Here is a 17,916-nt window from a genome sequence, read left to right as displayed (position 1 = left end):
CCTGTTAGATCTCCCCTAACTGCCATGTTTATACAAATACAGCTTACAGACAGACTGGTTCCAGGTGAAGCTAATATTCCAAAATCTCTTTAAATGCTATATATCGCAGTGTTTTAGGTACTAGTGTGCACTTCAGGTGCTTTGTTGACATATATCTAGTTGCTTTACTGGAAGCATAAATCCTGCTCAAATCACCTCAGGAATCTCCTCTCGCTGCTGAGGGACACTGAATTCATCCCTGGGGCTGGATTTCTGAGAAAGGGAGTTAAAAAAAACACAACCACAACAAAGTGTCTCCCTCCCCTTCCCTCCTTCCACTATCTCTCTGCTTCACACACACACACACACACACTTATATAACCATGCAAACATATTTACAGTATATCACTGCATCTTTGCCAGCTGAGAGTAAGGTTATAGCGCTGATAGCAAAAAGCATTAAAACTTAGGCCTGTGTTCAGCGCAGCGAGGAAAATACTGCGGGGGCGTGGAATATATCATTTACTGATTCGGTTTCAGGTTTTTCCCCAAAAACATGCAGTTATGTAAGTTTGCATACAAGATTTTGCAAAACATGTAATTAAAACTAGCTGGAACTGACAAGAAAATGAAGATCGATGGCCTCACTTAAGTTTTTATTTTAAATTATGTGACTGAGTCTTTCATCTTAACTTTGACATGGTGAAAAAACAGAACATCTGCTGTTTGCACGGCCATTTTTTAGTGAATTGAAAACTTTAGGCCTGTGTTTGAAATGACACTCTTCATGTCAAATGCAAATTTTCAAAGTTATCACCTTCTCCATAGGTGACATGGTGACCTAGATAGAGTGTATAGGTCCTAAAACACACATGAAAACAAACAGGTTCTGTCATAATCCCTCTAGTTGAAATTGAAGTGTGCTCTTATTTAAGCAAATGAAAAGTACTGGAAATGATCTGATTGATAGACAGTATTGAGTAAAAGCTGAGCAATGACGCGAACACCTTAAATCTGAGAGTTTGTTCCTGAATTAAATTTGACGAACAGGATCGAGTTGTGAGACATAGACGCAGTCTTAGTGCCACATCAATTAGATTTACTGGAAAAGAACAACTTTTCTTGTGCAAAATATTTTTGGTCATGAACTTGCTGATGCAGGGCTGCAGAATAACTGTGTGAACAAGACAGAAGGTTGTTTGTCCCAGCGGGAAAATGGTATTGTGGGATTTTTGTTCTGCACATTCATTGAACTGTGGGTGGTTCTCATTCTGGGAAACTCAGAAGTTTTTTTTTTTTTTCAATGTGGTGCGAAAAGAAGCACTTTTTTTCCCTGTGGGATTCTTTTTTTATGGTTTATCTCCTGTCTTAGTGGAACATCCTGCACATTATCTCTTGTTGATTGTAGCGTATTGTGCGGCTTAATGATTACAGGCATTGCAGAAGTCTCAGAACAGAACATCTGGCAGATTAGCAGATATGTAGGTAAGCTGGAGTGTATCTGGAACAGGCAGATTGTTTGTTTACATGCATGTCGGAGGTTGGGACAAACTGTTCCCTCCTTCCAAGATTTCTAGTAAAGGAGGGAAAAGGAGGCGATGGTTTGGAGCAGCTCCAAAAGAATTTCCTGTCTACAGGGAGTGCCTAGCTAGGAAAAGGAAATGCCAGGAGATGAGAGAGAGAGAGCGAGAGTGAGGCCCACAGTGCTCCTTTCTGATCTCTGCTCCAGTACCAGCTTACTGCAGCATTTAGTGATCAAAGTGGGTGTGCGGGTGTGAACCCTATAGAGTTGTAAGGGTCAAATGTTAATCGATAACCCACCAGGCCATCATGTAGGTTGTTAGTTAGATGGGTCCAGGTTTGAATGGGTGGATGAGGGGTTAAAATGTCTTCAATAAATTAGCGCATGCACGGGTTTTTTCAAACACAGATAAACCTGCTAAATTTAGGCAAAACTACATTCCTATTACCTGTGAACAAAGCACTGCAGCACGCAAGTCTGCCTTTCTTGTCTGTGTGTGTGTGGGAGTTGCTTTGCTGTTGTGTCTGTGCAATGTCACTGACGGTCAGGAGAACAGGTAAACAGTTGAAATCAGCATCGACAAGAGTCTGTGGAAACTTTTCAGTGGTTTCCTCTTCAGTCTCTCAAGGTGTTGTGTTCCCATCAGTGCAGATAAATAACTGTGTCTACTGTGTCGTTTGACCCGGGTGTGAAACTCAAAGTTAAGGGATTCAATGTTTAGGACTTTGTTCCTGCTTACCTTGACTTATGACTTGAATGAAAAAACCTGAGACTTACTTGTGTTACCCCCCATCCTTGGGCATCCATATGGGGCAAATAACCACTTACCCCCCAAAAAACCCCACATAAAACACCTTTTAAAACAATCAAATTGATAGGATTTATTAACAAACAACATACAAACAAGACAATAAAATCCCAGGCTGAGAGGCCAGAAGTCCCATCACCAGAAGCCTGTCTCCTCTGCTGCTGTAACAGAAGCTTTAAAGCACCTCCTTCCCTGGTCAGGTGCAGTGCACCTTGTTAGGCAACGCAGCACACCTGGGCAGATCTACTGACAAGGGAAAAGAGAAAACAACACCAAACATGGAGCCTGTTTAGGCCTGATATTAGCATGCGTTTTGGTGATTCGAAAGCAAGTGGACAGCCTAGACACATTGCCGTTAATACCTCATCCTGTCATGTGTCTCCAGCTGAGCATTTGTGAGACATAGTGCCACACTTTTGCTGGCTGCTCACATTAGCAGTTGTGTCAGGGTAGCTGGAGATATTGTTGGCAGAATTCCACGTCTCCTTCCATAAGGCAAAACAAGGGACGGAAATGTAACACTTCGTACAACTCAACATTAAATAGGTAAGATACAGAGCATTAACACGCTATCACCAAAACAACCACTACATCCTGCACTGATGATGTAGTCCTTGTCGGAGAAGCATCAGGACAGCGTTAGCATTTATACTACAAAATATATGTGAGTGCTTTCCAGACCACCTCAGCAACTGGTTTCAGTGAATGTATTGGAAATGTCTTGGTGGAAGTCAACACCTGTATTTAGCGCTATCCAGTTGTGATCAGATCACCCAAGACGCATGTTGATGTCAGGTCTAAGCTGGATGATTTACAACTGTAACACTTGTGACTTGCAAAACAATGACTTGGTGCCACTTCTGCCATAAATATGCATGAGAGGCTGTGAAGATAGGAGCTCCCTCTGTTAGGCCTGTGTGGGACACTGAATTGCTGTTTGCAGAGGTCACAAACCTCTATGTGTGGGAGTTGCACATCTACAATGCAAAATTGGATTCTTGCAAACAAAGAGAGCAGAGCTTTAAAAGATAAAAAAAAAATATGCATGTATACTGAGTGCTAACATAGCTGCAATTTTATTAGATGCCTTCTAAAACCAGGGAATAAACACTCATTCATGATGACTGAAAAGATGAAAGGGCGCTGTTGTAACTCACACAGAAACACACCTGTGCCAGTAACAATGGGCTCGATTCAGCTCGCAGTCAGTTTACAGTCACCCTGATATGACGTCATTGCATCTGCCATGAAGACATTTTGTGCAAGGTCATCGAAGGCCCTGTCATGCACACATGTGGAATCATTTCCTTACTGAGAGAAAAGCCAGGATCAAAGCTTTCCCCATGGTGACTGATGCACCCTGGGTAGTTTCCTCAGACATCTGGGACTGACTCAAGCCCCTTTAGACAATGTATGTGGAGTACAAGGGAAAACTTATCGTTGAGGGATAACTTGCAGTCAAGATCTGGCTCCTTTTGGATTACAGGACATCTACCAGGTAACCCCCCCCCCCTCCCGATATTCTGAAACGTCCCTGTCTTCTGCCTGGCACATATCACAGGATATCAGCACTCTAATCTGGACAGTAACCACAAAACCGGCGCAAACATGGCACGTGCACACTAAATCAATCTGGAAACATCACGCTTACTGGCACAGCTCAGGATCAAGTTACTATAGAGGAAGTATGTGTCTCTGCGTTTGCATGTGGTCATAAGTGTAGACGCATATGGATAACCAGCGTATTATTTTATTTATCTAGGTCATGCTTTTGAAAGAGATCCTGATCTCAATGGGTTTTTATCTGGCCAAATAAAGGTTATAATTTGCATATGAATAAAGTGTGCATGAGTGCGTGTTCTCTGTCCACTCACTCATTTGTATGTTGTAGCAGTATGTGCACTCTCGCTTGAGTGCATTTAAACAAGTTGAATGTGAAACAGCATCTCTCATCCAACCTGCTATTATAGTGTAGACAGATTTATTACCATCTGCACAATGACATCAGCCAGCTATTTCAGGGGTTTGTGGGAATCAAAGTCCATTTTGAAGATCCCGATTATGTCATTGGCTCCCTTTGTCTCCAAGCATTTGATACTGATAAACGGTTGGAGGCGGCAGTGGCCAGGCGAGCCGAGATAGGCGGGCAGCATCAGATCAATCATATTATCTACCATGATGCAATCTGAATGTCTGAGGCAGCAGTTGATCATGATCTGGATGCTGGTAGTTTCGGGGAATGTGGCAGATGTGCATTTTCCAGATGCAGGCTGTACCACCATGGTGGTATGACCTCACATACTTATTTCAGCTGGAAAGTTCGAAGATCAAAGAAGTGCAAACTGTAATCTTGCACCTCATGGTTTCCTTTGGGGTGTTTATTAGTTTTCTCTCTTGTTTGCATATAACTCATGCATTGTAAAGTATATTAGAGGAGTAGCTGACACTGTGGGAAAAATGCTTTTTTACTCTCTTGCTGAAAGTTAAATGAGAGGATCCATACTGCTCTCATGCATGTAAATATACAGTTATCAGCCAGTTAGCTTAGCTTAGCAATAGAAATACAAACAGGGAGAAACTGACAGCCTATTTCGATTCAGAGGTAACAAAATCCACCTACCAGCATGTGCAAAGCTTTCTAGAGGTGAGGTGGACTATTTCTTGGTTGGGGCCATAGATTGTATTTAAAGATGGATGACACGCCCCTACTCCTGCTATGCCTAAGTGAGGCTAAAATACAGGCACTGCCATCTTGCGTTGGTGATGTCATTGAATATATCATTGCAATAGTGATATGCGCAATGTGGGAGTTCCCCGCTAAAACACCCATCTGACCAATTCTGAGCAGCCCCATTGAATGCAAGCGCATGGATTGGTTGTCACAGCCGTCAATCATGGCGGTAAATCCCCATTTTTAATAACTTTAAACCAAACTTATCACAAACATTTGATCAGGGTGATGAGAAAAGCTTTCAGTGACAGAAACCATACTTGGGAAAAAAAATATTTGATGTTTACTTTGAGTTTTTAGTTTGGCCAATGTGCGTCCCATTCACTAACATGGAGGGGCAGGCCTTAGGAACTATACTACAGTCAGACACCAGGGGGTGATTGAGATTAAAATGTTACATTTTGGGAGCAGTGTTATGTTGTCAACCTTTATATACAGTCTATGGTTGGGACAGATAACTTTCAGGAGTCCTTAATTGTTGCCTGGCAACAGGTTTCAACCAAGGAATAGTCCAGGGACATAACCCCTGTTAAAACTGCAAATGTTGGCTTTTACACTTCCTGTAACAAGATATAACCTGTTAATGAGTGACCTTTAGAGATGCTAGTCGGTTGATTTTGTTACCTTCTAACAGAGCCAAGCTAGTTGTTTCCACGTTTCCAGTCTTTATGCTAAGCTAAGATAAGCTGCTGGCTCCAGCTTCATATTTAAAGGTCTAGTGTATAGCAGTGTGGTGGTGAGGTTGCAGGTTGCAACCAACTAATTGCACCCTCTGGGTCCATCACTTGATGCCATGGGGCCCAGAAAGACTTTTCCCCATAGACTTACCTTGAGATGTCTGTAAATCAGTGCATACACTTTTTTGTGTATAAAAAAAAACTCAAAATGACTTGTTAAACAATTTATCGGTTTGGTTCAACAACATTTAGAAAGTTAAGAAGAGTCGCAAGATTAAATCATTGTATTCTCATTCAAGCTAGTGGAGAGTTAAACCAGAAGTTAGCCATTCAGCCGATGGAAGTTAGACAATCAGGTGCACTCAGCTGCGCTCGGCCATCATAAATCTCTGATATACATGCCCTGTTGGAGGATCCGGGTACTCTCATAGCATGGTTTTTCATAGAAATGAACTGGGCCCCACCACCAATGCTGTATCCAGGTATCCTAATACACCCATGCTTATTAAGACCCCCAGGACTCCTGCTTAGCCTTGCCTCTATTGTTTCCCAGTGGCCACTTGCAGTATTACAGCAAATCAATCCCCTGCAGCAAAAATATTCCCCATAGACCACCATTATAAAAGAGATGTCTGAAAACTGCTGAAAGGACACTTTGAACTGGAAGGTCAATTATGACACTTTCTATTATGAGTTTTTGATCCTTGGAAGTTTTAAATGACTAAAACTTCCCTTAAACCGAGAAAAACTCAGATTTCGAAATCTATGATGTCATCACAATGTAAATTCTAAGAGACAAGCAGGAACTTGTGGGCGGGGTCAGCGGGAGAAACACTACTGCACATGGTCAGTAGGCTGCATACCAGGTTAGTAAACCCATAAGCTAGAAAACATATATGGCTTATGTGCCCAGTGAGCAGCTCCATTAAAAAGGAATAGATGCCATCTTTGGGGTCTGATATCTAGTTATTATTTCATTGTACATCTGTGGAGTGAACCCACTATGTATGCAGATATTAATGGCTCATTCTAAGGTAACTAAAACAGAGTGATTCTTAGTTTCAGGTAAAAGTTAACTAATGAAAAGCTAGTTATTTTCTTCAATTTCTGCCAATTTATCCTCCTAAATCTTTAACACTGGATCTTTAATGTACAGACATGAGAGTGGTGTTGATTTTCTCATCTAACTCTCAACAAGAAAAAGAAAAGGTGTCTTTCTGAAAATGTCACTGTCCCTCTTGTAGTAAATGATGCTTTGCACCCATTAGAATATCTACAATTAAGAAGTCAAACATCAAAAAGTTTGTATCTTTCTAGACAAAGATAGAATGAGACGTGGCGTACAGTGGATCAGCTGATTTTATGTGCTACACTATAATCTTGAACATTTGAACTTCAGCTTGCCAGTAAATGTTGAGGTGTAATGTGCCTAGCAACCACATCTGGCATAATGAGGGTCGTGGTGGAAAATAATGACACACTGGATGTCATACCCGATGACGTTTGTGACATTTACTTCTTTCTTTTACTTCTTCCTCAATGCCATGACTTTGCAGTCAAGGTGAACTGAATAACTCGTTCCCATAGTCTGCATTTCCTGTATCCATTTTCACAAGTTAGCACTAAATGTTAAAATAGTTATTGCACAAGTTTTGTCAGCTATATGTGATTTGGAAAGAATGGGTTTTGAAATACTTGTGTGGGTCTCTCAGGAGTTAGTCTTGTGATGTCGACCTCAATAATAGCCCCAGCTCTCTGTCACATGACCAAAATGTTGGTAACTGACACATACTCTTCCAGTTGCAACTTCTCACAACAGGACTAGACATTCCTATTATGGTCTCATTGGCTTATACCAGGAAATTATTTAGACAACAAGTTTATCACAGCTCTCCTGTTGTCACATCAAAAGCTTACTCCCTCTTCTCCTTCTACACTTGTTAACCTTGAGAAGAGGAGCCATTGGCTCTGGCCCCGTCAATGGGCCACAGTGTGGTGAAGTGTAAATATTGGAGTAGTGCCCGGAGCTGAAAAGTTTCATTTGTTTGCAGGTCATTTGCTGGCAGGGCTTACAACAGACAATGCCAGAAAGTACATCATAAAAACAGGAATAAAATGATTTATTCAAGGATCTTACCTGGTAACGTCATGGGCTAATGTTAAGAAGCTCCCCAGCTGCTGTGACATAGATAGACACATTTTCAAGGAATAATAATCTGTGTTAGTGGAGGAAATGTACTGAAGTCAGCACTTTTAAGGTACTTATATTTTACTTGAGCATCTCAGTTTTGATACTTTATTTTTCTACTGCACTATATTTTAGAGATATTACAAACAATATATATAATCATATAATCAGCTCATACCACAAAATGTATTATTACAGATTAAACATAATAAATGCTGCTTCACCATGACCAGCTACAACATTAACCCATTTGTGCCCAAAGACTACTAGTAATTGGTTTTTACATTTTTCATTACACACATGCAATGGCCTCCTATCGATATATTCCACCTAAATAAAATATGCACAGGACTATCATTAGTGATAAAGCAGGTAAAAACATTTGCATGAGGAGCCGTTCTTTATTCGTTTTAATGGATTTTAATGCATTTCTTAAAGTGTTCCTTCCAAGTTAACATACAAATATTGAAACAATGATATTATAATATAAAACTTTAGGGCTCATCCTGCACTTTTAGTGCTTTTGATACAGTACATTTAGTACATTTTGTCTTTAATACTTCTTTACTTTTAACTGAACACAATCTTAAATGCCTTGTAAGGATATTTTTATAGTGTTGTTACTTTGAGTTAAATAAATTATTGAAATGTGTCTGAATAAATATTTTAAAAAAAGAAATTGTATGACCTAACATGAAAAATGGCCTCATAATTTAACTTACCTAGAATAGCTGCAATTGTGAAATATCTTTGTGGACAGTTTTGTGGGTGTGAAAAATACAAAGTAATGGCCCTGTGTTCTTCTTTTAGCTCTTCCCAGAAGGCAGCTGTGACTGTGATGATACTCTCAGCCATAAATAGACTCCAGGCGACACTGTATGCTGGCAAGAATGCTGCATGTGCCCGGTATGATACGCCATCTTTCACTGCCAACTTTCACTGTTAGCTTTAACACTTTTTCAGGTCATCAAATGCCAATCCTCCCTTTATGGGAAACCTGTTTACTGATTTAGAATCAAACGCCCATATGTGGTGCAGAAGGGTGTAGACAGATTTTTTCAGCTCTGCAGATAGATATGACAGGGTGCACGCTTAGATCACATGGTGTAAATAAAAAAATGGGAGGGCACCTTTTTTCGTTGGATAAAATGCTGACTGATTTTTGTGTGAGCTTTTATATCAATCATCAGTCAGTCACTTCCTACTGTGGGATAAACGAGAAATGATAACAATAAAGTGTGCTTCCCTGTAAATTTACAGTAATGCTCAAGGGAGTTTCGCAATCAGTGTGAAGAAGCATATGTCATGAACAAAATATCCTAAAAAGAACTAATGACATCACTCCACATCACAGGGAGGATTACTCTAAAATGTTTTAACACAGCACAAAATGCATTAATACATTTTATACTGATACCCAAAGGACATAGTTTGATTTTATGAATATTTTGTAGAGAATGAATTGTGAAAAACAGTGTTGCCACTTAGGGCTTTTGTTATTTACTGTCTGGGGTGTTCACACACCTTCCCATATTTCAAAGAAATTACACAAAGAATGACATTTACAGCAGCACAGCCAGACAGAGAGAAAGACAGACAGAGAGACAGACAGAGAGAGACCAGGAAATTACCACTGGTTGATTGGTGATTACATAGAAGCAATCTTGCTCAACCAACAAGGAAGTTTTACAGTAACACTGCAGCTGTGAGTGACACATCTCAATAGTGGACAAACGTTGATATTAAGGGCAGCAGGTAGAGGCAGGAAGTAAAACTACTGTACATAATGATACAGGACTAACAGGAATTAGATCGGCTAATATGCCAGGAACCTTCCTGTTTATCTCAGATCATCAGTGACACTTCTATAGTAACTGACCTGATTTGAATCATACATAATTAACATCTCATAGCAACTACAATGTTTCCTCTTATGCTGTGCTCACACCACGAGTGACACAGCAACACAAGTCATTTTCAATTAAAGCTGGTGACACAAAACTACAAACTGATGGCTTTTTTCAAGCACTCCAATGAGGTCCAACCATTCATAAGTGTTTTTGTTTCTACCTGTGGTACTATTTTTTTTAGGTTAGGTAGTGGATGTTATGTGCTAGCTTTATGTACATTGTGGTGCGATGGGACAGTAAAATGTGATGCTTAAATAGGGCTCAGACATTGAACAAAAGCACAGATGGTTTTGTGACTAAATACAAACTTTAGATGAAGTTCAGATGCGGTGCTTTGTGGCAAGTACTCTACACACACAAGCCTGTGACGATGTGACTACATAAACCAGCACTTCAACCACAACTCAGCGGTAATGTAACTGATCATGCTGTTGCTGTGTTGCGTATAGTATAAACATAGCATCGAAACTCTTTCAGTCATTCTGTATCGGTTAAAGCTGGTGGATTTTATATAGGTGACATAAGAGGATGCCAAAATTGCATCCCAAATCCAAGTTTTTTTTAACTTAAAAAAAGGACAACATAAGGGATATGAAGGACCAGAGTGTATGTGGAGAACATTACAATAAGAGAAAATAAAAAGGCAAAAGCCATCTTCGCGCAGTACAAAAACAAAATAAATAAATAAAAGAAAAAGACAATAATTTCATCTTTGCACATAGTGAATTTTCTCATTGCTTGTTATTTATTATAACTGTTTGTTATAGATTTTTTAAATTAGTTCTGATCTTGTTTTGCCTGAGTCCAGACTTTTGAATCTGCCCAACCCATTGAGTTTGAGTTGACTTTGATTCTGGCATTGTGGCATGAAACAGTGGCGAGTGGGAAAGAAAGCGTAATCTGTCAGCCAGTCAGATGACAAAACAAACATCAATGTCCGCCTGCCTACAGGTCAAAAGCCATTGTACTTGCCTGCATGGACAGTAATGTTCACAATGTGATTTTATTTAAGCCTGAATGACATTCAGCCGCTCTCTGTTTTATCAATCTCTATGGACTTGTTTGTGTTTGGGCCTTGTGGTTGTGCTGACATAAAAACTCAGCTCTCACTGCTGAAATTTAGCCACAGATTTGGTGTATCTCCTGGCTCCGATAACTGTCAAATGGCGTGCTGACACCGACTACTCTACCCCTACTGCAGGCGTACACCAGCATAGTACAGGTACAGACCCACAGTGATGCAAGATTCAGGCCAATATGTGGAAGTATCAAATCTCCCTCCTCCACAGAAATCAGACTAGACGCAATGTCAGACTAAAGATGGAAGTGGAGTGAAACAAATTGACAATTGTGTCTAATATCAGGCAAGTCCTTGTTAGCAAATAAATAAATAATAAGAATTTTTAGGAAACTTGCTCAGGGCACCAACTGTGTTAGTTCCACCTGTGGATTTCAGTAAAACACATATTTTTTTAACCCACCATGATTGTAGATGATGTGATGTCCTGTAAATAACATCAGCTGATTTCAGGGCTCACTGTATTCAGCTGTGCAAACAATAAGTGGCGCCTTTGTAATTGCCAACACCTCAAACAATTTCACAGAACTGGCAAAACACACAGAGCTTTTAAAAGATCTCCTTGTTTCAGTAAAATTCTCCTAGACCAAGCAGCTCCAAAATATTTTGTTGAACAACATTTTTCTCTGTCCAGCAGAGAACTCCGCTTTTTCCCCCCCTCGTACCCACTGGGTTTACGGGAACCATGAGCTAGAGTAAATTTCTGAGTCAGTGTGGGAAAACCTAAACAGCTGCCTTTTCCACTAAACAGTGGTTCAGACCAATAAGCTATCATGCGAGGCCTTGTCCCATCCGCAGAGCTCAAATTCATTGAGTTTGCATGTGAGTTGAGACTCATTCACCTCTAACGTCATGTTTAGAGTATTAAGAGGATACACATTCAGAAACCAAAGAAAAACATGGAAAAAAGGGTGTGTTTTTGGTTTTTATTTAGATTCTGTAAACCTACTAGAAATAAAAGACACAGACACACATCGCCTACAGAGCCAAAACTGTCATTGCCAACCCTCACACCCTGAGGCTCAGATGTTTGGCCAGAGTCCTGCGGCATGCAGAGTAGAAAGCTTTCTCAGCCTCAGGTCACTTGGTTCGTCAGTGGCCTTGACTGACCAACCATTTGAGGGTTGACCTCTGGTTAAGTACACACTATCTTCTGTTTGTTTATTTTACTTTTTTTTTTGGTTACAAGTCTTGACGTACTTACTCTTTTTTTAAACATCTTTCTAGCTGGGCTTAAAGGTCCATTTTCCCTACTCTATTAGTTGGGAAATTACATACTAAAAAGCCAAGTCAGCATGCTGTAATAATGTGCATAGTGGTTTCCTTGGAGACGTGGTGAGCTCAAACATAGTGTAGGGGGGTGTTTCCCTCCCTTCTTCCTTTCATTGACTTGCGTTATGGTCCCAGTGGAGACTTTAGATGCTAAATACATGCCTCACAATGATGACACAATAGATTTTCTGGAAACAAGTGGACTGTTACGAGGCTATCCTAGTGACCCTCCCCCCTTCATCCTGCTGGTGGTCTGAATCAGACAACACCTGACTCACCTCTGTGGACACAGCTGGCTTTTACCAAAACCCATCAGGCTCTGTGGCGTCAGTCCGTTGCCCACAACCCGCCTCCCTCTATCAAGCTCCCAGCTGAAGTTTGGTAAAACGCACGCCAAAAACAGATGTATCTTTTCCTGAGGGTTAAACCGAGAAGTGTCAGAGCCGTTTACTGTCTGACTGTAACTTATATGCTGTCATCTACATGATGAGTACTCAGAGTCAACAGGTTAAAGGAAGACAAAGTCTGACATGACACCATAGCCTGGAGTTAATCTGTCATTCAGTAACCACCTGAGGCTGACGGTGGTCATGGCTGAGTCAGCAGGGAGGGCGCTGCTGTGGATTGTATGAGCACTCTATCAGTCACACACATGTTGCCAAAGATTAGGCTGACTTTACATGAGGATCTGAAGTCAGCTTCCCTTAGATGGCCCAATGCTGATTTACAAATTATTAAAATGATGATAAAGACGGCCTTACAGTAAGGATGAGATCAGGAGAAGAGCTGGGGTCACCACAGTAGGAGGAGGGGAGATGAAAACTGTCAAAATTTAAATCTTATATAAAACAGAATTTTTAAAATAGACAAATAAATAGATAAAAAATAAAACTAAAAACAAAATATATTTTAACTTTATATAATAAAATTGTTTCTGGTTGAATTATATATATAAAAGATCATTTAATATTTCTAATCCCTATATCAATATTTACTAAATTTTGCATGGGGGGACTCTAAGCCTGGGCCCCCCAGTGTCTGGGAATGCCACCAATTAGGGCATTTTAAGTGTTTATTATAAGGTATTTGTCAAAAATTAAAATTTGTCCTTTTTTTAAAATATTTCGCTTATGCTACTCATTACTATTGCACTGTATGTATTATAGGTGTCATTTTCTGTGCAAACACCAGCCTTCACTCACTGTATGTGTTTTGTAAAAATAGCATAACATGGAGGCTACATCTATTTTTTCAAAATTAAGAATAGGCCTAATAATTTGAAAAATAAAATTTAAAAAAAATCCCAGATCTAATTATGTCTCATATCATTCACACTTGTACTTGGACAGGCAAGGAAAGACAGGACAATTCAATGTGCTTTTCAGAACAATAAAATATAAAACTTAATAAAGGATGCAGATTTACAATAAGAGTTAAGAGATAAGATGTGAAAGATAAAAGTAATTACTAAATGATTTGCATTTTTAAAAAAATAAAAATCATCAAAAATAGCAAGAGTGCAGAGGTGCAAACATTAAAAAATATTTTAAATTCTGAAAATAAATGAATATACTTAAGCATAAATTCATACATTTAACTATTTTTCAAATCTAGTCAATAGATTTCTAATAATAGCAGTTGTAAAGTATTTTGTAGTCAATACTAATAACTAACAACTACTTATTGTTCTCATCACAATTCATTATGAATCTGGAGAGTTTAAAAAAGGTAAATTAGGTGCCAAGAAAAAAAGCATCTAAATAGAGCTTTTTCATCAAATCGTATATATATATATATATATATATATATATATATGTGTGTGTGTGTGTGTGTAAAAATTTTTAATGGGGGAATGGTCCCCCTGGACCCCCATACTGAGGTCTGGACTAAGCCCCCAATTTCCTTAAATCCTTAAAACGCCCCTAGACAACAGTATTAAAGTACACATTTTCACATTTTGATATTTAATGGCATGTTTACAGAGTGCATTTGGAGAGAGCCTTTTCCTGGTTTTATTATGGCCCTTGGGATAGATCAATCATAGAAGGTGCTCATAATCACTGCAGGGAAAAGCAGACAATAAACTCCACAACAATGAGTAAATAAGAACCTGCTGCCCCTGGATACCAGCTGTGGCTATTGGGAAACAATTGCTTCATGTGCTGTATACAGTGGCCCCAAAATCTGGCGCCCTCTCTGGAGAACTGCTGCTCAGCATGTGAGCAACAATTACTGAGTATTTCTCCGAAAACGACTACACAGAGCTGAATCATTACCTCATTGTTTAGGCAAAAGCGGAACTTCTACAAATATTTAAGAAAAAAACATTATAATCAAATATGTTTTTCAATAGCTTATCCTTAAACTCTAAAAAAGAGAGAGAGATTGTTTTATTTAAAGTGTTTATAAAGCACTAAAGAGACATACTAGGTTACCAAAGGTAATCAAGTATTGCTAGGAACTCCTCAACCTCATTTTAGACGAACAGCGGGGGGAGGGCGCTTCTCATAGCAGGAATCCTTTAAAAAAATAAATAAATGCTTCCTGTCAATCTGCCAAGAGAGAGAGTCTTTACTGGAATGGAGGAGGAGGAGGAGGAGGAGGAGGCGGAGTCACCACAGTAACCTCCTTCATAAGTAACTCACAGCACAGCAGGGCAGCACACAAGCTCTAACACGCCGAGCAAACTACTCTACAAGTTTGAAGTTTGAAGTTTGTTGCCAAAGAATTTCAGAAACATTTGTAAAATCCTAACAGTCGCTGAACAACAGTGCATCTATCCGGCGACTGCGCACTTGGATTTATTTTTAAAAGGGCGAGTTTGGAAAAACATTGAAGGTGAGGATCTTTTCTTTCTTTTCATTATAACACTTATAATTTTTTGCATGTTGTATTAAGAGGATGAATATTGTTGCGAGTGTTTGTATAAGTGAGGTTTAGTGAAGCCGGTAAATTGCGCAATCAAGATTACGCTGTCTTTACTGGAACTGACCGAGTCCCGAGGGCAGATTACACACAAAAAAGTTTCCCCGAAATGCCTGAAACTTAATTGGAAGCATTTTGTTTAAACACGCTGTTAAAGCGACACCGCCTCTTAAACAGAGGAGAGAAGTAATGTAGCTTGTGTCTCTTTTTTTGTTTTAAAGTTACAAAAAAAAAAAAAAAAACTCATGCGCTCTAGGGCAATTTCCCCATCACCACCAGGGATGTTTAAAGCTTCCACATCTGGAAAAATGGTTTCCAACAGAGCTGCTGCATCACATTAGGCCTCAACATGACTAAAACAGAGCTGTTACTGTATGTCAGCTTTTAAACTGCATTTTAATGTTTTCCACACTGAGCTCACATTTCTCTTGTCTCCTTAGGTGTTTCCAGACGGATTGACCTCTCCACGCCCTCACCGTCAACCCTCTGAACCTCTCTTTGACCCCACCTCCTCTTCTCTTGTCTGTGCGGCGCCCAGAGCTCCCCAAGCTACCTAGAGAGCGGGCACAGCGCCATGGTAACTCACAGCAAGTTTGACTCCGCGATGAGCAGCAGCCTCTTGGACTCCAGCATGCGGCTGCCTCACCGTTACAAGACTTTCACCTCCAAGACGCAGTACCAGATGGTCCTCGCCACGCTCCACAAGCTCCAGGAGAGTGGCTTCTACTGGGGCGCCATCACCGGGAAGGAGGCCAACGCCATGCTGGCGGCTGAAGCCACCGGCACGTTCCTCATCAGGGACAGCTCGGACAACAGACACCTGTTCGCCCTCAGTGTCAAGACAGCATCGGGGACCAAGAACCTGCGCATCCAATGTGACTCTTCTTCTTTTTACCTGCAGACAGACCCTAAGAACATTCAGTCTGTGCCCCACTTTGACTGCATCCTCAAGCTGGTGCATTTCTACATGCCTCAGAGCAAAGGAAACGCTCGCAGTGGGAATATCTACTATATTTACTCAGGAGGAGAGAAGATCCCTCTGGAGCTTGTCAAACCTCTCTCCTGTAGTTTGTCCACGCTGCAGCATCTGTGCAGAAAAACAGTCAATGGACATTTGGACATTTCTTCTAAAAGAGACCAACTTCCACATCCTCTAAAAGAGTTCCTCCAGGAGTATGATGCTCCTATCTAGAGGTGTTGGATTGGTGCTCTTGAAGGAGCAAAGACTTAAGAGTGAAATGAAGAAATGAGAAGGTTTCAGCACAGCTACAATCACAAAGGAGTAACGGTGAAGCCGAGCAGAGCCCGAGATCGAGCTAAAGGAGCAGTTTACTGTACTGACAAGATGTGAGCAGTTCTCACAGAAAACTGGGCATCAGTCTCTGGATTAGGGACTAATCCACCAAAAGGGCGAAGACCGAGAGAGTACTGCTGTAACCTGGTGGTATGAAACCCCGCCGTCCTCCTCTGCCTCACCGATGACATACAACTTTCTGAAAACTGAAGTGAGGCTCACAGTCAGCTGTCTACAGTCTGATGACGCACAGGTTCCCTCTGCTGCCGCCGCTGCTGCTAACCAAATGTGCTGCAAGGCTGTTGAGCTCGCACACATCAGAAAATCATCCATCCATTAAAGCCGGCTTTTACGGTCAGGCCGGCTTTTTTTGCTGACCTCAGATGATAATCTTGGACATATCAGACACGTCCTGTCTGGCATCCTGGGATCTCTGACCACGCTGGAAACACACAGACAATGGAAACTTAGAGTGGACACTGACGGCCTTCTGGGTCCAGTCGAAAAAGAGAAAACTAAACTTTTAAAGACCAGAAAATGTGCAAAGAATGTGTTTCTGATATTTTATGTAGACGAAGGGTTTACGCCAAACTTGCCTAAAGAAGACAGCAGTTTGTTGGAACACGACTGAATCCTAGAGGATCTTACTTGAGAGAACAGCACCACTGCTTCATATGGCTTCAGTGGTGAGGATACCAAAAGATATGGTAGTATTTGTGGCACAGACAGGATCACTATTGCTTGCAAATGAATGTATTAAGTAACTGTCTTTTCCCATAAGGAGAAGAATCCAAATGTGTCTTATTTTCATGAGTTTACATGAGTGAAGATGTGTTTTTGTGCTGTCTTTTATAAAGATGTGTTTTTGCCAGCCAAACCACTGGCTGTGGATGCTTGAAGATGTTTGTTTAACAAAGCGAGCAGACTGAAACGACTTTGCACTTATTTATATTTGTATGAACATTTCATTAATTTATAATAAAAAAGCCCTATTTTTCTATGAAATGAGATCTCTGTGTTTGTTTGGTTATGAGTCAAACTTTATTTTCACAGGCAGAGTAAACTTACTGATGGTGAAACACTCTACATGTTATATGCATCTTTCAGTTACATCTAGGAAACAAGTTCACTGTTTTATGGTTTCCTCTTAAAATTTAAAGTGTCTCAACCCCAGATGGGAAACCGTTGCTCTGTATGACACTGCATTTTTAGAGACACTCCAATAACAAACATATCTACATGTTATCAGTTTCTCATATCTCAAGAGCTTTAAAGTTTCTCTATTGAAGATAAGTTTCCTGGAAGAGACAAGCTCATTTTTATTTTCTGAGCTGATAAATTTATCCCTTTAACAAAGAAACTGCGCGGCCGCTTCAGACAAAATACTCCAGAACTAGAACAAGGCGGCTCCGGTCTTCTAGAGAATTACAAGTTGACTTTATACTGCTGTGACTCACTTGATTCTCTGTAGGTGTTAGTGTAACCTGACATGCTCTCACATGCACTTACATTTGTGATGCCTCTTAATTACA

The 17,916-nt window shown here is 40.3% G+C and overlaps 1 protein-coding gene across 1 annotated transcript; it reads left to right on the top strand.

The window, feature by feature from the left end:
- Positions 1 to 14,820: 14,820 nt before the first annotated feature.
- On the top strand, positions 14,821 to 17,394 carry socs3a (suppressor of cytokine signaling 3a). Its single transcript, XM_042505650.1, has 2 exons — positions 14,821 to 15,003; positions 15,531 to 17,394. Exon 2 carries the CDS (start codon positions 15,665 to 15,667, stop codon positions 16,280 to 16,282), a length of 618 nt encoding a protein of 205 aa, XP_042361584.1. The 5' UTR covers positions 14,821 to 15,003; positions 15,531 to 15,664; the 3' UTR covers positions 16,283 to 17,394.
- Positions 17,395 to 17,916: the final 522 nt, after the last annotated feature.

This window comes from Plectropomus leopardus, chromosome 17 (genome assembly GCF_008729295.1).
Source record: "Plectropomus leopardus isolate mb chromosome 17, YSFRI_Pleo_2.0, whole genome shotgun sequence".
NCBI lineage: Eukaryota > Metazoa > Chordata > Actinopteri > Perciformes > Serranidae > Plectropomus > Plectropomus leopardus.
The sequence above is the reverse complement of the archived record's forward strand: the minus strand, read 5'-3'. Positions and strand labels throughout refer to the sequence as shown.